The sequence below is a fragment of the Bicyclus anynana genome, chromosome 12 (genome assembly GCF_947172395.1).
Source record: "Bicyclus anynana chromosome 12, ilBicAnyn1.1, whole genome shotgun sequence".
In the NCBI taxonomy this organism is placed as follows: domain Eukaryota; kingdom Metazoa; phylum Arthropoda; class Insecta; order Lepidoptera; family Nymphalidae; genus Bicyclus; species Bicyclus anynana.
Genome location: NC_069094.1, coordinates 11,697,373 through 11,721,947, shown reverse-complemented (window position 1 = coordinate 11,721,947; position 24,575 = coordinate 11,697,373). Strand labels below are relative to the sequence as shown.

Here is a 24,575-nt window from a genome sequence, read left to right as displayed (position 1 = left end):
GTAGTGTTATTATTAATAATCTGTAATTTTGTTAATTTTGTTTGGTTTGGTTGGTTTGTTTGTTGAAACTGTTTTAACTTTAATCTTCTTTTTAGATTAAACTATTTATTAACTATTATAACTCATATTTCCCCGTTTGCCGTTTACAGTGTTCTAAATATTTCTTCAGTCGTTTGTGGTTATAAAGTTTTTTAAATTAAAATTGTGAACATTATAGAAGTTAAATTTTAAGGAGCTGTAAGACAAACTATTGATCCAACACTATTGAATTCAATTAGAATAACTTCAATATGACTACACCCACACCAGAAAATCAAGATCAGTTTGATCAGGTAACAAAGCAGTATTAAAGAAACGTTGAATGAAATTTAGGTCAAAATAATTTATTTTATTAACAATATTATAACATTTTCAGTTTGAGGATGAAGACACAGAACAACAACTGGGTGCAACAGCGTCAGGTAGAAAAAGATTGTTCAGTAAAGAGCTCAGATGTATGATGTATGGGTTTGGAGATGACCAGAATCCTTACACAGAGAGTGTCGACTTTCTAGAAGATCTTGTTATTGAATTTATCACTGAAACTACACACAGGTAAATAAGTTTTCATTATTAATTGTCAGCCAAGAGTTGAGAAGTACAACCCTAATCTGGAACTGTACAACTTACAACTCTGAACCTTGGAGAGCATGTTACATCTGATAGTGACTGTTAATTTCAATCTGCAGTAGAGCAGCATGCAGGGTCTAAGCTCTGCCCTCCTGTGAGGAGGGAGTTCAGGGTCTAGGAGGCATTGAAATAAGCTGATAAAGATGATATATTATAGTTTATTTAAGTAGCTCTTTGTGACAGACATCAAGAACACAAATCATACTGTTTTATAGAGCAATGGAAGTCGGCAGACCAGGCAGAGTACAAGTTGAAGACATAATATTTCTTGTGAGAAAGGACCCACGCAAATATGCGAGGGTCAAAGACCTTCTAACCATGAATGAGGAGCTCAAGAAAGCTAGAAAAGCTTTTGATGAAGTCAAATATGTTGGTAAGTAATCCCAATACATTGATAATGCAATTTTATGCTTGCATTTTTTGCACTACAAGTAAAATAGTCTGAATTGTTAATTATAAAATCAATAATAGGTATAAAGAAAAGTTTTGTAGGTTTGATCTTAAATCTCATAGGAGTGACTTTTATCAAAAGTCAGTTTATAGTCAACTGATTACTGATGGATTAAACTGAAAAAAGGTTTTGATCTTATGAACTTTTTTGTTAATCCTTTTAAAAAAATTCTGATACATCATCAGCCATTATGCATCCACTGCTGGGCATAAGCCTCTTGTAACTGAATGCAAATTCAAATTCAAATCCTATTATTGAACGTAAAAAAATTCCTATAGATTAAACGGCAATAGAGATAAAATCTTAATACTTTGTGTTACAACTGCAACGCAACACTGCTACAACAGCTAAAAACTTAAATAACAAACAAATTTAACAGTAAAAAAAAAAAATATTGAAGAATATTTATTCATATTTGTCACTTTTTAAACTCTCAAAATCCCACCATGATGTAACCAAAAATTCCCTTAACATATTGTATGTTAAATGAGTTCCAAATAGATAATAATGTTTTTGATGTTTTATGTGTCCTATGCCTGTCGAACATAGTATAATCTAAAATAATTTTGTTCTGATGATTTTTTTCTTATAATTCAAATCACCAGGTGTTATGACAGAACTTTCCTTTATACTTAATAAAAATGAATTAAGAAAATAATAAAAATGAGTTATGAACCTTGAAAATATCTTTGTTAATGTACAGTGAAAACTATTTATAATGAAATTAATTTAAGTTACTAATGATATAAGCAAATAAGAAAATAATATTAATTTACAGTTTACAATGTTATATAAAGAAGTTGTAATGTAATATTTACATTGTAAGTAATACTATGTATTGGTAGTAATACTCCTACATATTAAATAGTTTTTGCTTCAATAATGATGTTAGAATGTTGATAGTGGAAAGACAAAATTAACAAAACTATTAGCTTACTTTTGAGGAGAACAATTTAGTTCAAACATTTCATTGTATAGGTCAACAGGTTTCTTATCTGTTAAAAGTACTTATTGTATTCATGACTAATTTAATTTAAATTCTACTTGATTTATTTTATTACCACAAGCTATGTTTGAATCTGCTCAAATATAATATAGTTAAATACAAGCAAGAAAAAGACTGCAAGTAAAATAAAATTATACTGTAATAACTGCTTGTATAGTCAATCTATTCTGGGAACACAATTTTCTTTACCTACTGACATTCAGTTTTTACTGCATTAACTGTACAGGGCCTGTAGCCATGTGACACGTCGATTCTCTTTCTAAAAACGCTAACACTTCCAAAAACTAACAAAATGTATGGGAGTGACGGATCCGATCGACTACTTGATCACATAACTTGTTGACAACAAATGTCATTCCCATTCATTTTGTTCGTTTTCGAAGCGTTAGCGTTTGTAGAAAGAGAATCGACGTGCCACATGGCTACAGGCCCAGTATTATCTGTTTGAAATTTCAGTCAAAATCTTTAGAAAAAAACAGTACAGTTAAAACTGACGGACACATGGATATATGATTTAACTGAACAGTTCAACTATTAAGTTAAAACATGTCTGTAAATGGATTAGATGTACTTAGTGGTAAGATGATGGACCATTTGCGTGTTTAATACTGAAGGAGTGTGTAGTACTCCTAACAAGTTAGCCAGCTTCCATCTTAGATTGCATCATCACTTACCATCAGGTGAGATTGTAGTCAAGGGTAAAGAATAAATAATGAAAAAAAATGTTGTTTCTGCAAACACAGTTTTACACAAAAATGTGTCTATCACACTTGTCTAAACATTGTCACTACCACCAAAACCAATTTGTACCAGAATGGACTGACTATATAGTAAAAAATATAATTAATTTTTATATAAAAAATACTCAAGCAAATAAACAATACATTAAATTAAATATTAACTATTTACTTTTAAGACAAATGTACTTTTTAAATGTTTTAAACAATTTTTTCAACTTATAGAAGACCAACAGTAAGTTTGGTGTTCGTTCGCAACTGACGATGCAAGTAACAATGAAATGATCTTTTGCCACATCGCTTTTGTGTTTGCACTGTGTACTAAATGCTACAAATATTAATTATTGCTTTGTGTGTTGTTAAATTATGCTAATAAATGTTCAGCACAAACTAACATTTGTGTATGTTAATACAAATAACCCTCATCACCCCAATGGTTACCACTGCTAATTTTCAGACGGTCTACAGTTTTATTTTAATAGCTTTTGATATTAAATTTAATTAAATTTATAATCTGAAAGACTGTCTAATGATTTATTTTGTGACCATTTAATTGTTGGGCATCATTATTATGTTGAACGCCTTACATGCGACCAAACGACGTATCTTGAAGGGAAATCATCGATCTCCTATTAAAAAGTGGATGCACAATCAGCTACCCAAAAACATCCCCACTCAATGAGTGCCAAACACAACTTCTTGGCATACAATTCATGTAGTCGCATTTGCAAATTCAACCTTATACTCAATCCTTAAGGTTGAATTTACTCTGAATTTGGGATTTTATTGAATATTGGACTATATTTGAAGGCCTTTAATTTTTTCTTTACCAATAATTCAAAAACTGTCAAAGCGAAATTGGCCAGTTTTTAAGTGAAATTTTCTACATGATTGTGCGTTCTTTTATTATAAGAGGTCAATGAGGGAAATAGACAAAATATCAACTAATAGCAGCACTTTTGTTGAGTTTTGTTGTGCTGTGACGAAAGAAATGGGAATGTGACTACTCCGCCGTCATTAGCCGACATTTTGTACATTTCTCTTCACTAGTCAGTGGTCGCAGGCTAGGCATCTTGGTTTTTATTGAATTGAACCTCTGATAAAACAGAACAGAGTGAAATTGGAACTTATTTTTTCCTATTAGTGACATCTGAAAACAATATTTTGAAATTAATTAAAGATAATATCACAAAATTTAAATTTTTGTAGAAGTAGAAGTAAATACCTAAATGATTCTAATGATTTACCGTAATATGTTAGTACTAATAATGCATAAATTTACACTATTTACACTAAACGAAACTAAAGATGGTTTCTAAATTAAATATTTCAAAATTTAATTTGGTCATCCCTGGTGGGGATCGAACCCACGACCTTTGGATTAGAAGTCCAACGCGCTATCCACTGCGCCACAGGGACTGTATGTAACACGATTATAATCCGCAATGTATTGCAGATATACTAGGTATAACTAATGGGTACATATTTTGTTGTTTGTTGACACAGTTGTTGGGCACAGTTGTTAGTCTGGGTTTTTGTTGGGTGAATGTTCGATTTTAGTGTTATCTATGTGTATAAATAGCGTTCCCTCTTTTTTGCAGAATGATAAGTTGAATATAATACTATAAGAGGCTAATAAATAATAAGGTAAGTAAGTAAGTAGTACATTTTTGTAAGTAGCAAAATTTTTGGAACCTACATTATTTTTGAAGTTGTTTTGAATGTTTTGAGCAAGACGACCTCTGGCGTTCAGTTAGTAAAACATAGATGCAAAAATGCCCCGAGGACTCATTAACGAACATTGGATTGGACAAAGCATTGGATAAAGAATTTCCTATTTTGTACAATTTGTTTATATAGTGCATCATCATCATCATCATCATCATCATCATATCAGCCGATGGACGTCCACTGCAGGACATAGGCCTTTTGTAGGGACTTCCAAACATCACGATACTGAGCTGCCTGCATCCAGCGAATCAATGCGACTCGCTTGATGTCGTCAGTCCACCTGGTGGGGGGTCGGCCAACACTGCGCTTACTAGTGCATACCCTAGTTAAAATATAGTGCATACCTACCCTATACACGCCACAGTTATCAACAGGTTCTAAGTTCGATTCTCAGCACGGATCAATTTTAGGATTTTATATTTTGACTCTGTTTGGTTTTCTAGGTATAGTACCTAAGTGATTTAAACCTGCCTGGTTTAATATTAGGTAAGCGAATTGCCAGTGCTGAGAGAGCTACAAGTTCAACAGAAAATAGTCGAAACTTAAGACTTCAAATCGTGGATAATTAAGTCTATAAAGTTACCGGCCTATATATCGTGGATAATGAACAGTGGCGTAACGTGTAACGTGCCCTGTAACAAAATTAGTTGGAGGCCCAATAGACGAGCGGCAAATCCCAAAAAATCTCTTTAGTTTTTGAGTTGCTCTAACATAAAGTATTGCTTTTTTACTTTAGTAATTTCTGCAGTTTATTTGTATGTTTTTTCCGTGAAGCATCACCCAGATTAAGTAATATTGAAGATAACTCTTATACAAATGTTTGCTTTGACGCGTAAGGGGGCCCCTATCATTTATACAGCAGATACGGCGGCATACATATAGCTACGCCCCTGATAATTAAGTCTTTAAAGTAACAAGTCTATAAAGTTACCGGCCTTCAAATCGTGGATAATTAAGCCTATAAAGTTACAGATACAAACTTATGCCTCAGAATTTTTTTTTTTTATTCTTTACAAGTTAGCCCTTGACTCTAATCTCACCTGATGGTAAATGATGATGCAGTCTAAGATGGAAGCGGGCTAACTTGTTAGGAGGAGGATGAAAATCCACACCCCTTTCGGTTTCTACACGGCATCGTACCGGAACGCTAAATCGCTTGTCGGTACGTCTTTGCCGGTAGGGTGGTAACTAGCCATGGCCGAAGCCTCCCACCAGCCAGACCTGGACCGATCAAGAAAATCTCAATCTGCCCAGCCGGGGATCGAACCCAGGACCTCCGTTTTGTAAATCCACCGCGCGTACCACTGCGCCACGGAAGCCGTCAAAATAGATAAAATAACAGGTGCAAGGCATAGTTATTAAGAATTTCATTAGTGTTAATAAATTATCCTTTCCAGATTGACTGGTTCAAGAAGAGTGCGTGCTTGAAATTGATGGATTGACGGTTTTATACGAATGTTCCTACGCGTATGTTGAGATGGATAGGTACTTAATAAATTGAGTTTTTATTAATTTGGCTTTTATTTCACCATCATCAACATTTTCAGCCGATGGACATCCACTGCTGGATATAGGCCTTGTATAAGGACTCCCAAACACAAGTCTTGAACCGCATAGATACATCCGGCCACAGTAAATAAATACAAACAGTAGTTCAACTCGGCCGTATATTTGAAATAAATACCTACAGTCGCGCGGTACGTTAACATGTGATAGGGCTGCCCGCCTCCAGCATTTTAAATTTTAATTCCATTTGCCAACTTTGTGTCACTGGCCCAATCGCGACTGTCTACACCGCGAGCGAACCCCGAGATCGAGGTGCGTAGATATTGGTCGCGCTTCGTCCTCTAGTATGAAGTTAGACTACTGTATGTACTGTGATCCAACGCTTCCCTATTACCAGTTTGATGTCATAGGTCTTTTATTTTGTTTATTATGTATTCACCATTACATACATCAGTCAGGAGAGGGGATAAGGAGCTTAGACCAGTGGGTGGCTCCTTATCGTGAAGTTATGCATATCGCTTGGCAACTTCGTAACACTCCCGTAGCGATGAATGAAAAACGACTGATGCATCTCATTTCCCCGCACGCACGATTTACACCCGCGTCCGCATATCATGGGAGTGTTATCAACTTGACAGTCTATAAGGCTGCTCATATGCGTGTTGGAGGGCTTATAAAACTTTTTAACAAGTCCTAGGACATTAGGCATGTGATAAAAACAAACAAAGAAGACAACAATATGCATACTAATTTATTTATTGTGCGATTACAAAACAAATTAAAACACAGAAATTCAAATATACACAAAATTAAGAAATAATACAACAGGTCAAGGGATAAAAATTATTTCACAAAACACAATGACTCCTGGTGCTTGCACACATGTTATTAAAACGTTTGAATAAACTGTTATTAGTGTAGTAATTACGAGTACCTAGGTATTACCTGCCTATAAAGTTCTCCTATTCTAAAACTGTACGCCTAACTGTACTGTACTGTTAACAACTGTGATTTTCAAGTACCTCCTCCTTTTTAGAAATCGATTAAAAATAGTGAATTATTTATTCCAATCATTGACCTTTTGTAATAAAATGACGCAAAATCATGTAGAAAATTTCACTTAAAAACTGGCCAATTTTGCTTTGACAGTTTTAGAATTATTGGTAAAGAAAATTATATGATTGTGCATCCACTTTTTAATAGGAGATCGATGGTTCTAATACTTTATTAAGACTGAGAGCTTCAATACCTTATTTTATGAAAGATCTACACGTATATGTGGCTAACAGATTAGCGTACCTACTATAAAAAGCTACATACATAAAGTACTTACGACCATAGGTTGATGAGCTTTCGACCTTCCTAAAATAAGGTATGGCTGGCTATATCGCAGGCTTTCAGTCAAGTAATTTTTGTGTCCAGAAAGTTCAAGTTTGTATGTAACATTGACCTTTTATATGGTCAACAAAAAGTCTACGCTAACAGACCTACAATTTCTTTCACTTTTAATCAACTTAGTAAAGTTTTATGCAACGCTTTAATCTACGTGTAACACCATTTAAAATCTGGATGAAATCTGGTAAAATAAATAAGTACTTTACTACTTATATTTCACGATAGTTAAATATTCCTCCTATACAAAATTGGGAGCTATTTTAGGTATCGAATCACATTGAATGTTTCACTCGGAGGAATTGTGATTAATGACGCTATACGTACAATTTTACTGTATTAGTTTTGGAAGATTGTGACAGTTTATTAATGTTTTGATTTACTTTTTTTCATAAAAACCAAATAATGCAATGATCCTAAAATTAAACATAAACATGTGCCAAACAATCTCAATAATTGGTATGGATTGCATCTAATCTATTAGTAAAAAAGCTGAAAATCTACTTATCTAAACTACGTTATCGATCAGTCTGTTCATGAAAACGGAACTGAATAATGATTAATTACTGATCAATCTCACGAAAACAGTTTTACTTTTTGACATTATAACGTCTTATAATGGTGGGCGTCCACATATCCGCATCGTGCATATTGGAGGCATCGCATCAAACGGATTTTTAATTTTACGGTAGACAAAATTGGTTCGATGCAATCCATACGATGCGGATCAGTGGACGCACTTGTATGACTTTCTATTAAAAGAGTACTAAAATCCGTTTGATGGCATTTTTTCTCCACCTCAGTTGACTTACAGTTTTTTTTTTTACTTTTTTGCATTGACCTCGTATAATAAAAGGACGCACATTCATGTAGAAAATTTCACTTAAAACTGGGCAGTTTTGCTTTGACAGTTTTAGAATTATTGGTAAAGAAAATTAGGTAGATACACCTAAAGGCCTATATAGTCCAATATTCAATAAAATCCCAAATTCAGAGCAAATTCTACCTTAACGATTGAGTTTGTGGTTGAATTTGCAAATGCGACTACTTGAATTGAGTGCCAAACCATTGTTTAGCACGTTTTTTGGTCGCTGATTGGGCATCCACTTTTCAATAGGAGATCGATGATTTTTTGTCTTGTCAATATTATTTTGAACGGTTTTCGTGAGATAGAGGAACTTTAACATAATTAACTTTCAAAATACTTAATTAGATAGGTATTCTATATAAATAATGTTCTACAAATTTAACTTTTTTAAAGGGTGTAAATAAATTGTAACAATTCAGGCGACTAGTCCTGTCTAAACAGCCGAAATAAACACTTTGGTTATTCACAACAAATTGTAAAAATGTTGATTATACACATATAAATCTATGGTAATAATTTAATATAAATAAGCCATTTATGGCAGTGAAATGGTCACAATACGTATAATATAATGATAATCATTAATAATGTATAAATTAATAAATCTAAACACTTAGATAGGCACTACTTCTAAATTCTATCAATTTATATTCATAAGCGTAACTCGAAGTTTTACTTAAAATGGACACTAACTAACCAAAAAATATCTATCGAGTCAGATAGTAAAATGTTTGCCGCACCAACCCTTTTAATTTCTACTACCATAAGTTGTCAGAGAGAGATCACTTTTGGGCACTTTAAGCTTCTTTGATATTTATTTTGTACATGTTATTATAGGTTTCAAAATAAAATAATAAATGAATAAACTATTTAAATTAATTACTTAATATAATGGTGTTGTTTTAAATACTTCATGTTATATTTTCTCTTCAACTTACTAAATAAGGTGAATATTTCAGTGTACAAATTAAAGGGTAGGTTCAAACATGAAAGCTGAGCATTCATTATTAAACTATATTGGAAAAGGAATTTCCTATTTTATATAAGCTAGTGTATAGCTTACCCTAGTTATAAATCTTGGGCACGCCACTATGTTCAAGGATAGGAGCAGGTCCAAATGTTACAACCGTAGAATGTATTGAAAATTGAGAGAATAGTTACGCTTATGATATATTGTATCTAAAAACCTATTGTATCAAAATCACATTGGTTTTTTACAAAACACAAGCGTGCTTCCAAAACTTTGGTAACTGTCAATCTTAATTAGCACGTCTTTTAACAATAAAAAAAATACAATAAGACCAGTCAAATAAGGCAAATAAAATAACTCTGTCCTCTGTGCCTTTCATCCCAAAAACTGAAGTGTATGAATTTATAAAAAAAACTTTGTTGCAAATTTTATGCTCTACAATTTTTTTAATAAATGAGATTTTGTGAGACATATGAGACAATCTTTCAGAACACTAAAATTAAGGTGTTTACAGCTTATTATCCCTCATTCCAAGGTTAATTCCTTATTTGACTGGGGTAAATCTGAAAAAATTAAATTCAAATGCAAATATTTTTGTTAAATCTATTTCAGCCTTTGTTTAAACATTTTTAATTAAGGCAACAAGTAGTGTTTTACAAAAGTTAAGGCTTTTATTTAAAAATATAGTTTTCAAAGCAGTTTCTCAGTACTTCAAATTGCAAATAGGCCGAAAAAATTAGGCCATAAGAAAATTGGTTTTTATAAAAGTGGAGTATCAATGGTTATAAACAACAATATCAGTATACAAATGAAATATAAATATTCAATTATTCTCAAGTACTTATATAATAATAATTAAATCACAAACAGTAATGTTAACTTTAAAAAACAATCGACATAACATTTTACCTCCATTAGTCTTGTCCAGTGAACTTCACTTTTGGACTTCGCATGTTATAATCAAATATGGGTAGGTATAGTAGGGGAACCAGGGATGCTAAATTTGCAATTACTAAAGCGCCATGGGAACCGATTAGATTAGATGATTGGAAGAAAAAGTGGTCTCTCTATAACTTCGCTTTCAGCGGTGGGAAAAGACATATTTTATTACTTCGGCTTACCGAAAATATTAGCGATTATTACATTCAAAATTATTAAAAAAATAGTTTTTTATTGCCATAAACGTCCCTACCAATATTAAGGGTTCTTACTTGGTGGAGGTACTTAACAACGTGCAAAGTATATATATATTTTTTTATTCTTTACAAGTTATTCTTATTTAAGTTCATATTTAAGTTCCTAATGTTCATCTGCCGCGCTCGAATAACTGCAAAAATCCACTCTTCGGCTTCCCGACTAGTATATAAAACTATTCTGAAAAGTCCCTTTGACATTGGATTTATTGATAAACAGACCAATTATATCTATGTGTATAAACTGAAAGTATGTTCCATTAAATAACGTTTCTTCAGTTTTCACCAACACACTATCAGTCAACTATCTATCTACAATATTTCTGACCTAGTGGCCAAAATTGGAACTTACAAATTTGTTGCCATTTTGCACAAAAATATTTAAAAGTTGACTTTTGTGACTAAAAGTGCGACACGCTTACTGGGCCAGATAAGTTTGTGGCAATATATTATGAAACGCTTGTTTAATACCCGGGGGAGCAAGATCCTCCGATTCTTACTCGGGACCGACACTCTCGGGAGGAGATTACCCCACTGCTTGTCAGCCATTAAATCCAAAGACTTCAAAAAATTTACAAAGTACCTATACAACATTTTTGTTAAGTATATTGAAATATATTAAAACACTAACTTGGTAGACTTCGAGAATTTAAACAGTATTTTATAATCTTAAAAAATAGATTCAGAATGAATATTCAAACAACTATGGGGAAAAATATAATGACAGTGTTCCAATAAACATCTAGTGATATAAACCTACTAAGTAACATTATATAAATTTAAAGAGGGCGTAACATTAAAAAAAACTTTGTATATTCTAATATACTACGTTAAAATTTAATATAAATAGTGTATAAATAAGCAGTTTTATCTAAATAACTAACAGGAAAAAAGTAAGGCAAGTGGACCTGTAATATTTTCTAACTAACTAACTACTTACTTCATATTTCTCTGCTCGCTCATCGATATGAAGAAAACACGAAACAGAGGAGATATATTGGAAAAAACGAATTTATATAAGACCTGCCCAGAAAAACAAAATCGAAATTCTTCATAGACATAAAAGTAAATAGACAGATGGAAAGCATCCATTGCACTCCCGTGAAAAAGAGAACAATATGAGCATTATGTTAGTTACAATTGTTATGGTTTCACTAAAAAAAATATTAAGATTAATAAAAATTGCGCAAATTACTACGCAATTTGTTGCAAAGTTTAAGTAACTTGTTGCGTTACAATATAATGGAAAAATGGTTTGGTAGTGTGTTGGGATGTCAAAATGATAAAATTTATTTACAACGGCACTCCAATTACTTGTCTATTTACTTCTTTGTCTGAAAATTACTTCTATTAGCATACTAAGCACTCGCCATGTGTGCTTTAGTATGCTAGTAGGTATACATAAAAGTGCCTGTGGCTCCCCGAATTGAGGTTTATAAATTTCTCAGTGGGCTATTAAATGCGTGATTAAGAATTCTGTATCTCAAGTCCAAATTGTCGCGATTGAAAATATAATAATTATCATAAATAATATCATACTAATCTCCTACATTATCGGCTAAGATGGGCGAATATAAGCATTTTCGAATAAGTAGAGGCCATAATAGCCTATAATTGCCCATGATTTGAATCGATGGAGCGTAATGGCCTGTCAGTTTTTCGCATGACTGTCAAAGGAGTTTAGGTTATGTCAGACATGCAACGCAGCTTATGCAGTTAATGCAACTTTGTACGATTGAGTGACAATTGCACAATGACGTCCTATCCTGCGGTCGCCAATAGCCGATAGTGTAGATGATCCATAATAAGCCATAAATAGTATAGACAATATCAAAGCTATGATCAGAGGCCGCGAGGCGGCTGTTACTGTCACACTAAAGTAAATTGCATTAATGGTGTCACGATTTGATTTGACTACTACTGCGAGGGTTAAAATAAAGTGGGTAAATTATCAGGGATTATCTATCATATACTGCTGTAAACAAAGAAATCAACAGTGTTTAAGATAGAAGAACTATAGAAAGATTCATTGTGGTTTCCACACAAGATATCTAGTCAGTCGGTGGCTCCAGAGCTAAGATGATGGCTTTCATCACCGCCGCCGCCGCCAGCGCCGCATTTGGCTGCCAATCTTTGCCGCGGGTGCCGTCGCGGTAATCAGATATACCTGGAATAGAAATAAAAAACAGATGCTTAAAGTGACATATCTATCATATTTTGAGACTATTTAAATGGATAGGCCCAGGCCCATCCCATTAAAAAGTGGATGCACAAAACGATCGTCCGGATCGTTAAGACATTTTACATTTTCTTTTAGTCTTTTTCTTAGTAGTTTCGGAGACGTTTATAAACTAACGATGGTACAATTCCCCATGTATTTGGGCACTGCATTTATTAGATTTTAGACTTTTACAAGTTAAATAATTTGTACAATTTGCAGATTTTTTTTACATTTTAGTACAACATTCAAGCAAATAAAATCTTTGACAATTCCATCAGTCAGCATTTGCCTATAAACGATTCAACTTTAGTATTCTTGGTATGGTATTTACGTCACATTTCGATTCTTCCACAAATTGATTAAGTATACCTACATGGTTGAAACAATTTTACGCAAGCTATGACCTTATACAATACATCGAAAGATAATAAGGGTAAGGAAAACGGATGTTTTGAAATTGCAAATTAATTATAAATTTATGAATGAATGTTCCTATTATAGACATTGCTGGGAATTTTGTTGTTGTTTATCTGAATAGCTATAAAGCAGCTAATAACTGTTTATTTAAAATACATGCAACAGAAGAAAAGCAAGAGGCTTCTTCTTCACTATGCTATACATGTTTGAAAGAAAGAGTCTTTGATGTTAAGATGTTTCAATATAGTATCGTCAATGCTCGAGTCCTCTCTGAACACGAGGCGTATCTAAAAACCGTTTTTCTGCAAGGTTATAATAGCTATACCTACTCAATTCCGCACTTCAATTCACTATACCAAAAAACAGCTAAATACGATTTTTAGTGCTAAATGTTACAAAAAGCATTGTTTAAACCATACTTTAAGAAGTTTTGATCACTACAGCCACCTAACAAAAATAATGGATTTGTTTCATTATTCTATTGGGTACAATATAAATATGTATAATACAGATAGCTATGAGTCGTGATAGCCCAGTGGATGCGATCTCTGCCTCCGATTCCGGAGGGTGTGGTGTGGGTTTGAATCCGGTCCGGGGCATGCACCTTCAACTTTCAGTTCTGTGCATTAAAAAAAATTAAATATCACGTGTCTCAAACGGTGAATGTAAACTATCGTGAGGATACCAGAGAATTTTCTTAATTCTCTGCGTGTGTGAAGTCTGCCAATCTGCATTGGGCCAGCGTGGTGGACTATTGGCCTAACCCCTCTAATTCTGACACTAGACACATTGTACGTATGAAGCAGTCCTTGCAGTTGCCCACGACGCTGTCGAGCACGGCGTCCAGCTCGCAGTCGTAGACGAGCGCGCGCGCGTGCGACGCGAACGCCGCGCGCGCCTCGCCCGCGCACGACACCGCGCGCCCGCCCGCCGCGCGCAGTGCACGTCAGCCGCGTCTGACACTAGACACACTGTACGTGTCCACTCACCTCGGATAGATATGAAGCAGTCCTTGCAGTTGCCCACGACGCTGTCGAGCACGGCGTCCAGCTCGCAGTCGTAGGCGAGCGCGCGCGCGTGCGACGCGAACGCCGCGCGCGCCTCGCCCGCGCAAGACACCGCGCGCCCGCCCGCCAGCGGCGCGCAGTGCACGCGCGGTCCACGCCTGCGACCGCAATACGTCAACAATTATACAGGGTGTTCATAAATAATGAATGAAACTCAAGTGGAAAATACATCACTTAGTCAACTAATTCCTGCCTCCGTACCCATTTTATTAATCGTAATAAAACACGGGTATCACGTGTCACGTTGTTAGTCTCGATGGACTCTTAAACTATAGTCGTTTTCATGAAAGAATTCGCGGCGCTAATGTCTTAATGGCGCTCATTGTCATTTGGTAATGGCGGTCTTATTGTCATTTGTGTAAGACGCTGTCAATTTTAGTTCAGGTTCAGAAAGTATAAATGGTTGGATTTTAGGGCGTCCTCTAGTATTATGTTTTAAGGTAAATCTTAATCTTCCTATCTTTTTGAATGGAATTTCCGCAAAATTTCCCATAACCACGTAAATACAAATATTTCCTTACTATGACGTGTATTACAGTTTATTTATAATACTATGATTATAACCAATGTATTGTTTCTTCTGCAAATCTAGGACGAGATTAATTATATTTGTCACGCCGCTCTTAAATAAAACTGTAAACTAGTAGGCTACAAGTGTGTGCGTATCTGTATTTCACAAAGCCGAATAGCACACTAGCGAAATTTACCAAAAAGCTGGTGATTAATTATTTTTTAAAGTTGGTGTGTCAAAAAATGGCGATTTTTCGAAACTTATATATATATATATACCAACCAACCTACTAACATATTTTAATTTACATTAATATTGGGTAAAAAGAGAGACAAATATCTTAGCATTCCATGGATTCACCGTGCGGGTGCCGAGTCCATCGCGAGGTAAAGATAACAACCTCCTATAAACTCCTAGCAGAGTCCTGTACTTGTGACTACAGGATGTAGGGTTAAGAAATTCCTTGACGATCGATCAACACTCCCCATTTTCTGCTCGTGTTGTTCTCCCTGTCTAGCCAAATTTGGTAAGATCCCATTAGAGCAACTTTGGATACTCGTTCTAATAAAAAAAAAATCAGATACGAAAAATAAAAATAAAATACAACGCACATCTTTTCTCCTTGCGGCGCCGGGTGCGACACTTCGATGAAGGCGCCCCCGCCCACGTCGACGCACAAGCGGTCGGTCGCCTCTTCCGGGGGCTCCCACCTTCCGGGGACACCCTTCAGACGATTCAAACCTGCAACAACAAATGCATTATACAAACTATCTAGGTCTAGGTGTTAATCTAATGTTTCATCATCATCTCCTTACCCTTATCCCACTTAAGTGGGGTCGGAAAAATATGTCAATCTTTTCCATTCGTCTCTATTACTCGTCAACTCATCATCCACTCCTTTTACACACATGTCCTCTTTCACACAATCCAAACATCTCTTCTTTGGCTTTCCTCTCCTCTTATGTCTTCCACTTGCACATTCAACATTGTTAATCTAATGCTTATGAAACGTATTTTTTTGTTTTTATTTATTTAGATACTTTATTTGTACACCACAACATAAAACAAATTTTTTTTCTACGACCATTTCGTAATGTACTCAATATAAAACCTCAAACCATATCATCACAAAGCTATTCATTGCTACAGGTCATTTGGTAGAATTCTTTGTAGTTCAAATTCAAGGATACATAGGTCCATAGGGGAAGACTACTTAGGGCATCAAGTTTACTTAATCCGGCACTGTATCGCAGGGAGAGGATCTAAAGGCACGCCAAAGGAACTTTACACTTCTTCACTTGAAAGAACAGCCACAAACATATATAGACTGAAAAACACATAACACTTCCATGCTTCGGGCAATCCGCTAAAAAAGACAGTTGGACCTATATAAACATAACCCTATCTTGCGGCACATAGCCGGCTAAAAGGACACAGAGTTGAAGACATACCGTCGTTGACATAATGACTCCAGGAGGCGTTGGAGCTAGCGAGGATGACCGCGAGATCTTGCAACAAGTAATCCGCAGGCTTGTACGGTTTCACTTCATAGTCCCAACCGCCTTTGTTGTTACGTTCCGCCTTCTCGCAGAAGATATACACGTATCTGAGAAAAGAATATTCATATAATATTTAATACTTAAAAACTCGTTAACGAGAAAATATTGCATAGACCTATTTTATAAATAACTCAAGAATTATTGATTGATTGATTGATTTTTCAAATCAGTGCAGTGGTTTCAGAGCCTATTCAATACAAAGCAAACAAACAATGAAATATTTCTTCTTTATAGACATTATTAAGATGTAGAGGTACTCTGGGAGTATTGAATAATGGGTTTTCAAATACTCTCTCAAAGTACTTTAGCAAATCAGGTACATACATACCAATTTAGTAGGAGTATGTCTATCATTCAATAAAGCTTGTAGGTATTATTGTCGAGGAGGGTTTTGAATGCCTATGAGCGCGTAGATGAAATTTTTCTTATAGTTCGGGCAACGATACGATAAAAAGGGACTACAAACATTTTATTTCTTAACTTTCGGACAAGAATAATCATATTAAATTCAGTAGAGATGACATAATGACGTCACAGCTAAGGGAGTGCATGCGCAATAATATCAATGTGTGGTACGCGCCATCTCTTAGCGTAGTGTAGTGCTATGATCAGTATGACTTTTGATCTAGGGCCTGGAAGAATACAACCCCCGCATCTTACAGGTAAAGTACATATCCTCACCCGACTTATTTGTGTGGAGATGATCCATTACATCATGACTATTGATTTTATTGTTTTGCCAGATCAATAGGTACCCTACATTGATGAGGAGAGTGGTGTGATGTATAGTACCTAAGACTTACAGTGGATACATAGACGTTGTAGGGGCACACCTAGGGGATCATTCAGCCGCTGTTAACCTCTATTTGTTTGAGAATTTGACACTCAGTGGGTGAATGATCTCCTGGGAGTGCTCCAATGTCTATGAATTCCACTGTTAATCTATCTATCTAATTGCAGGATCTAGTTTTTAGGCGATAGATAGATACATTATCTACATCATAAAACCATTTTTTTTAAAAAATTTTTTTTACTTTTTTCATTTACTGCATGTCATCAGGGTGAGTGACACATGCATGTAGGCACAGGAAAGGTGCATTTAATACAAATACCCCAGGTGACGTGATTCGACGAAATTTCCCTAAGAATAGGTTACTGAATCCTCACGGCTTTGACGCATGAATTAAAGTTTAATCACCCTATAACTGCTTATGCATGCATTGCCAAAAATGTACAGTACTTAATTGTAAATATGAAAAAAGTGCGAGTAGAACTTGCGTGAAGAGGCAGAGGGTTCCGAACTTTGTTAATCTATCATGTTTTTGCAAATTGACCTGAAATTGTACCTAACTATATAATTTTCAGGCATATTTGTTTCGTTAAATATTATTGAAATTATTATTGTTAACATAAGTTTTGATGATCAGGTTTTAATAGGAATAATATGCAAGATAATATTGAATGATTTACCACGTTAGTTGAAGATCGTGAACTTATACATTTTTTCCTGTAATCTACCTAGGTATAAGTAGAAAACTACATTTCTGCGTTTGGGTCACAATAATAATTGATATGTGTACCAAATTTCAACTGGATCGGTCCGGTACATTCGGAGAAAACAGACAGACATTAAAATGTGCGCGAGTGATCCGTTTTTGTACTACGTACGTTCGGAACCCAAAAAAAAAACATCAAAATTTTACATGTGTTAAGTTTTAGCATTTTGAATTGTTGAATTTTATGATTTATACCTACTACCTATATACAATAATTATATTTGCTTAACTACAGCAGTATACATTTATCTTTACATAGTATACAAATCAACAAAATCTCAATGGTCTTCAACGATAGATAGAGTAGTTCAAACAAATATTTAAAAATATCAAGGCTCAGGGTCCAGTTCATAATAAATTCTACATGTACACAAAATTAAATAGAAAAATATAAACAACCTTTAATATGATTATAAATTTATTACCATACTAAATGAATATTTATAGCCCTATCCTTCTTAACAATAGAACAATACATAAGACGTTTATTTTCCGTTCTGATAAAGTCACACAAACGTAACATAAATAAATGTAATATAGCGACCAAGTACGCTATATTACAAACACTACATTCGCTATAGCACAAAACACTTAATAAAGGATTACTTAAAAAGTCAAAAATTAATTCAGTAAGGACACAAGAATTGATAAGTGTACCAAAGGGGAATACAGGGATAAAGGGGAACATAGAGGCGGTGGGCCCATACAACGCCGGCCCAGGGAACCCAGGTATACCCTCGTATAGAAGTCCATTTTTCTTATCACTGTACTGCACTGTGTATTGTTTTTTTTTCATTTATTAATTTTACAATATTATAATCTAGTCAAAATCACTGATAAAGTAGTTTTTTTATCAAAATTATTAATTTATGAAAAGGTGTACAATTATTTAGATGTCGATATAAAATTTTCTTAAATTTAGATTTTTTTAAATATCCGAAATCGCCTAATGAATTTAATAACGCATTCTTGAAGTTATGGGTGAGGTGTAAAAGTAAATGATAACTACACATTTTAAATACATACATTATAATATGCATTAATAACTAATTTAGAACTTCAATAAGTATTTTTAATAGTATTATTGCGAAGGTGTGGATGGGATCGGATCGAAAATACTCGTAGGTCAAAATTATTGGCGTATATAAAGTATTTCAAAGTAAGTGTGTATATTTAAATTTATTTCAAGTAGAAAGTAATTTTGAAACGCCAAGTTTGACTATTTGTAAAGACTACCACCAATTCGGAAGGCAGGTTCTGCTGAGAAGAGCCAGCCAGAGCACTAAATTCAACAGTCGCTCTTTGAAAAATCGTCATTCTTTACAATGTTTATTATGATTAAACTATTATTATTAAATTCAACTTCATACATACAAAGTGCATCACCCTATTCACTTCTGATCTTGGCTGACACACAGCCGTGCGTCTAGATTACTGACCGCAGTAAAGAATGAATTATATCTTTTCTGCGGTTAGGAGCTAATATGACGTGAGACACAATAAAATAGGTAATGAACTCGGTTTACAGAGTCATCAATGACGTTTTTACACAGGTAATGTTATGATCAACAGTTCAAGGAGCACGTTCATTTAACCCATTCTCGGGGCATATTCTGAGGTCACCTACGGACGATGCCTGACCCTGATTTAATAACCAATTTAGGTAATTTGTTCCAATTAGAGAATGCTACACAGAATAGCTGAACGTACTAACGTTACATTTTGTGTATGACTTGGATTTCCTTGGAAATTTAAATTTAAATTCATTAAATACCACTGTAAGGTCTCAATATTTTAAACCGCTTTGCATGAACCGATTGCTTAGCATGCTCTCAGGTTAGAGAGTAACACCACCGACTTCCTAACACCAGGCTGAAAAAGGAAAATGCCCATCCCTGGCCCAGGCCTACCCTAGTTACCAAGCCACCCGGTAATTTGCTTAGTTCTAAAAAGTCTTTATAATTCTACTTTAATCATTATTAATTTTGGCTGGTGGGAGGCTTCGGCCGTGGCTAGTTACCAGCCTACCGGCAAAGACTTACCGCCAAGCGATTTAGCGTTCCGGTACGATACCGTGTAGAAACCGAAAGGGGTGGATTTTCATCCTCCTCCTAACAAGTTAGCCCGCTTCCATCTTAGACTGCATCATCACTTACCATCAAGGTGAGATTGTAGTCAAGGGCTAATTTGTAAAACAATAAAAAAAAAAGTAGAATTATAAAGAATTTTCAAAAAATCATTTTTTGATAAAAATCATTAATCAAAAAAATTTTGCCACGTTTTACGGTATTTCTAATTCAGCTTTAATTTGTCACCATGGGGATAAGCTAAGATTATTGACCATACATCCTGAGTTTTACCACATTTTTAGAAGATTATGATTGGATTGTTTATTCGTTTTCTTGTTTTTGAAGCTTGTTGGAATAATACAGCTTCAAATGTTACTTCCACGCTTTGGTATACCGGCAAACTTTTTGGTAATTTTTTTTTCTTTTATAAAACCAATTATATTTAACCAGATCTTTATTTATACATTATTTTATCATCTCGATATGCTTTTATACGGGGGTATACCTTGGTTCCCGGGGCCGACGTTGGGGCTGGTGGGTATACTCCTTTGGAACAATTTCTTAGAAGAAATAAAAGGTCTCTAATTCATATACCAACCCCTGAACCACATTCGAACCCAGGACCTCGTGCGCAAATAGACTAACTACAGACCAACGAGGAAGTTAATAGACATTACTTTGTAACTATTTAACTTGAATTTGTGAATCTTTTTACCAAAAAGGAATCTGAAATACCGCAACGAATAAAAGTATAGATCAAAATTCAGAACAATGAATAAGCATAAATAAATGTGTAGGGTTTTCCTACACATTAGTTACCCGCCACCGATGTAATGCCAAGAAATAATTACGAAAGGACAATTTATGATTCGACAAATGAGTGGATTATTGGATTTTCTCACGTTTGGTTAAGGTGCAATATGACTGTGCCTCATGGCGCCTAGTCGTCGGTTAAACTGGAAACTCTATATATGTGTCAAGGCTTCATTAATATAAACACGATGTTAGCACGTGTTTTGTTTACAGCTTTTCAGTTCAAATTTGTATCATTTTGGTATTTTTATATCCCCATTCCTCCAACCGGAGTTCCTGATCGAAACCAGACTTCTGATCATTCAGAAATTAGACAAGAGCTGGAAGCGAACCTAGAGACCCCGGCAAGTAAATTTGAACCTAAATTACAGTTATCCTCGCAGGTACAATTATAAACACAGCTACGAATGTTAAATGCGAGCTCCATGTAGTACATTAAAAATGTCAAATAATTCAAAATTTCGCACGCGATTGTAATTGCGTCAAGTGTTGCAATGTTTACTCCTCAGAATACAGAAAACCACCAGAAGCCACGTTTAGATGTCATTCTATAGTGCGCAGTGTGTCCAAAAATTGTACACAACAGCCTGCACTCGTCGCAATTCTCACCCGCGTAATGTTGCTAGTACATGAGGCTGTTAAATTTTTCCCTATTTTGTGGTAAAAATTTATAATGTTAAAAGGAAAACAATAAGTGTACAGTTCATCACATTAAATGTTAACTTGTATGGTAAATAATAAAAACAGTGGGACCGGTTTTCTAGTGATTGCTAAGAGTCAGCAAGAAAATAAACTCTAAAAAATTTAAGACAAGGACAAATAAATAATAGATATAATAAGACGGTTATTATAAAACTTATCAACTAACAATCAAAAGAAATACATATTTACAATAATAATTTTATATATTCCATATAATTATATAATATTATTATTATAAATATGTATTTCAATCGCGTGCACAGTTATTATTATCTCGTCTTATTTCTCTAATTTTTATGTATCTTAAAATTCAAGTATAAATAAGGCCATTTAATTGGTTTAATATCTTTTAAGAATGTGTTTTGAAGATAAAAATATTTTATTTAATCCTCTTGCTCAAACAAACAAGCAAACAAGTAGGTACACAAACAAACAAAAGACCAAACAAACACACGAAAACAAACAAATGTGCAAACAAACACACAAACAGACAAGAACGAACGAACTTATTATAATATAGCACGCCATTGTTATTTGTAAAATTTTAAAGCTTTAAGATTATTTTACACTTTCTTTATCTGCGCTGATTACCACAATTTTATTTCAACTTAATTGCCGGAACCCTACCTATTTAGTTGATTAATATTTTACATAAATAATAAATCCTTGAATTGAAATTAAAAGTAGGGAAAATCAAAACAATTACATTGGCAACACTTACAAAATGAAGTCATCGGTTTCTATGACAACTAAATTCACGTAAAAATTATTCATTATTTTAACATAAGAATATTTATTTGTGCTACTTACACGTGAAATGTGATCCTATTCAGTTTCTTTTTTTTACCAACGGCATTTTAACACGAAGGAATAGCACAAGACGGCTTAATTTAATTAAATTTGTCACCTGTATAGCACGTCAAACAACACGACAAACACAGAGTGAGTAATCGTAAAATGTGTAGTTTAAATGGCTTCACTTCTTTGCGCTATCACTCCTTCTGGTGGTTTTCTGTATTCTGAGGTTTACTCATGGCACCTCATACCATACATTACTGCACATAGTTCAAATAGCAAAGTGGTTTCGCAAATGGAGGATAGAGGTAAACCCAGAGAAGAGTGCAGCAGTACTCTTCTCAAGGAAAAAAAGAAAGTCTCCTTATACGGAGCACCCATCCCATCGCAACGCACTGCCGAATACCTTTAAACTCACTATCTCGGGGGCGCCCGGACCGCGGACCGATACACTCAATCAAAACACCCTTCCTGAAAGGCCCTCTAAGCCGAGGTCCGAGTCTCAGATGAGACGCCCCTAGAGAGTCGTTCCGCCCATCTACTCTGCTTCTACCTTTTTGCCCCATCAGACGATGCTTGACGGTGAAAATCCCCGGTGACGCCGCTGAAGTCCCATTAAGGAGCCTTAGGGTAACACAATCAGAATAAAAAGCATTGTGCAACTTACAGGTGTAGAAAGGATGCATAGAACCTTAGACCATTAATAACTGGACGTGGTTCGCACCCAAATTCACCAACAAAGAAGTCTGTCATTTTTTGAGGGGGACGAGGTATTCTGTGTCCATACACTACACACAACTATAAATTTGACACGCAATACACACACGCGTAATTTTTACACACACTAACAAACACATTGTGCACAGTAAAAATATATACAAGCAGTATACTCGACCGTATTTTTGAAATAAATACTTACAGCGCGCGGTACGTAAACTGCCTGCCTCCAGCATTTTAATTACATTTGCCAACTTTGTATTTCCATTTAGTTTTGTGATTGTAAATATACTTTTTTTGTGTAAACAAATAAAATATTTTGTAAATTGTAGTAAAATAGGAAGTGATCAATAATATGCGTGTTGTTTTTTGATTGGTAGATTTAAATAAGGCTGATACTAATCAATGACCTTGAAGGATAGGTCGTATTCATATGTTTATTTTGGTGATGCCATCTAGTTATTACCTCCACACTACGTGACCAAATATTAAAAAACCGGTCAAGTGCGGGTCGGGCCACGCGCAGTGTAGGGTTCCGTAAATTATGTTAGCCCTTTAATCCCTTATGTTTTTCTCAATTTCAAAGCCTTTATTATTCCTTATATTATTACATTAAACAAGTTTTTCAATTAATAAGAGTAACAGTTTTAATTTTTTTTTCTATGTTAGTATATTGTTAGTGTATCTGTTTTAAGTTTAGTATGTTAGTGAGTTATAGTCTTATTTCTAATTAATAAAATCTATTTAACTAGTAAGTTGAAATTGAAATTGAGGTATAGCTCGCGTTTCGACCTCTAGTATGAAGTCAAACTACTGTTTGCATATTTACTGTGACATTGCTTAGACTATCCACAGATTAAATACATAGAATATTCGATTACTGATCGATGTTTGGCTGTTTCGTCAAAAGAATCGATTCTTTTTATAAATTGTTTTTATTAAAAAATTGATAAAATTAAGGTTTAAATACTTTCAAATGAAACGTTACTCCATCTTTTACTAAACTACAAGTTTTTGGCCGTTTTTTATGCCATTTAACTACACAAACCGGCATTTTTAGGGAGCTCCTTACACGACGAAAACGATTACAACAATGAAACATCGATTCTGTAGCAACAGTTTTTATAAACGCATTAGATCATAGATTTTTGATCTTTGCCAGAGGGGTAACGGTTAGCGAACCACGTCCAGTTATTAATGGTCTAAGCATAGAACTAATGTATTTATTATAGTTATTACCTACCCATGTATGCCCAATAAATAAATTATATGCCAATCTATTGGATTCGAAATTAACTTTTGCGGCTTATTTAGAAAGCAATTGATTAAATGGTGCCCAAAGAAGTTGTCAAAGCAAGTCGGATCAAAGTTATTTGTATCTTACATACTTCAGATAGTTCTTTAGATAATAATTAATATTATAAGATACTCCTATCATTTTACTTGATTAAAAGTAGGTAAGCTTTAAATAATAGGTAATTAATAACAGATTTTTTGGAAAGACTATTTGCTATTATTTACATTTAAAAATATAACTAGCGGACTTGGTCAAGCTTCTCTTTGACTTATGTGCATTTCATACCTATACCAATCCTACAATACTCCTACCCTACCCGTAGGGTTAC

The 24,575-nt window shown here is 34.5% G+C and overlaps 2 protein-coding genes and 1 non-coding gene across 8 annotated transcripts in view; 1 reads left to right on the top strand and 2 right to left on the bottom strand.

Annotated features, from left to right (window-relative positions):
* The first annotated feature begins 55 nt into the window (after nt 1-55).
* On the top strand, nt 56-6,094 carry LOC112052769 (transcription initiation factor TFIID subunit 13). Of its 4 annotated transcripts, XR_002887330.2 has the most exons (6): nt 56-332; nt 416-594; nt 885-1,042; nt 3,089-3,129; nt 4,465-4,510; nt 5,992-6,058. XR_002887330.2 is itself a non-coding variant. In XM_024091985.2 (5 exons), the coding sequence occupies exons 1-4, from the start codon at nt 291-293 to the stop codon at nt 4,467-4,469; spliced, it is 384 nt and encodes a 127-aa protein (XP_023947753.1). In that variant the 5' UTR covers nt 56-290; the 3' UTR covers nt 4,470-4,510; nt 5,992-6,094. The 4 variants fall into 4 exon arrangements, 3 of the variants coding, with proteins under 3 accessions (XP_023947753.1, XP_052740687.1, XP_052740686.1); XM_024091985.2 differs by lacking the exon at nt 3,089-3,129 and having other exon boundaries at nt 5,992-6,094; XM_052884727.1 differs by lacking the exons at nt 3,089-3,129; nt 4,465-4,510 and having other exon boundaries at nt 5,992-6,069.
* Nucleotides 4,210-4,282, bottom strand: Trnar-ucu (transfer RNA arginine (anticodon UCU)). The gene has a single exon. It is a non-coding gene; the product is annotated as a tRNA-Arg (tRNA).
* A 737-nt stretch (nt 6,095-6,831) lies between the features above and the next one.
* Nucleotides 6,832-24,575, bottom strand: part of LOC112052765 (uncharacterized) — a 50,272-nt gene continuing 32,528 nt past the window's right edge. For all 3 annotated transcript variants that reach the window (XM_024091971.2, XM_052884722.1, XM_024091972.2), the window contains 4 exons: nt 16,191-16,345; nt 15,351-15,480; nt 14,151-14,326; nt 6,832-12,690 (listed from right to left, as the gene is read on the bottom strand). In XM_024091971.2, the coding sequence (XP_023947739.1) occupies nt 12,575-12,690; nt 14,151-14,326; nt 15,351-15,480; nt 16,191-16,345 (577 nt within the window). In that variant the 3' untranslated portion in view covers nt 6,832-12,574. The remainder of the gene's footprint in view (nt 12,691-14,150; nt 14,327-15,350; nt 15,481-16,190; nt 16,346-24,575) is intronic.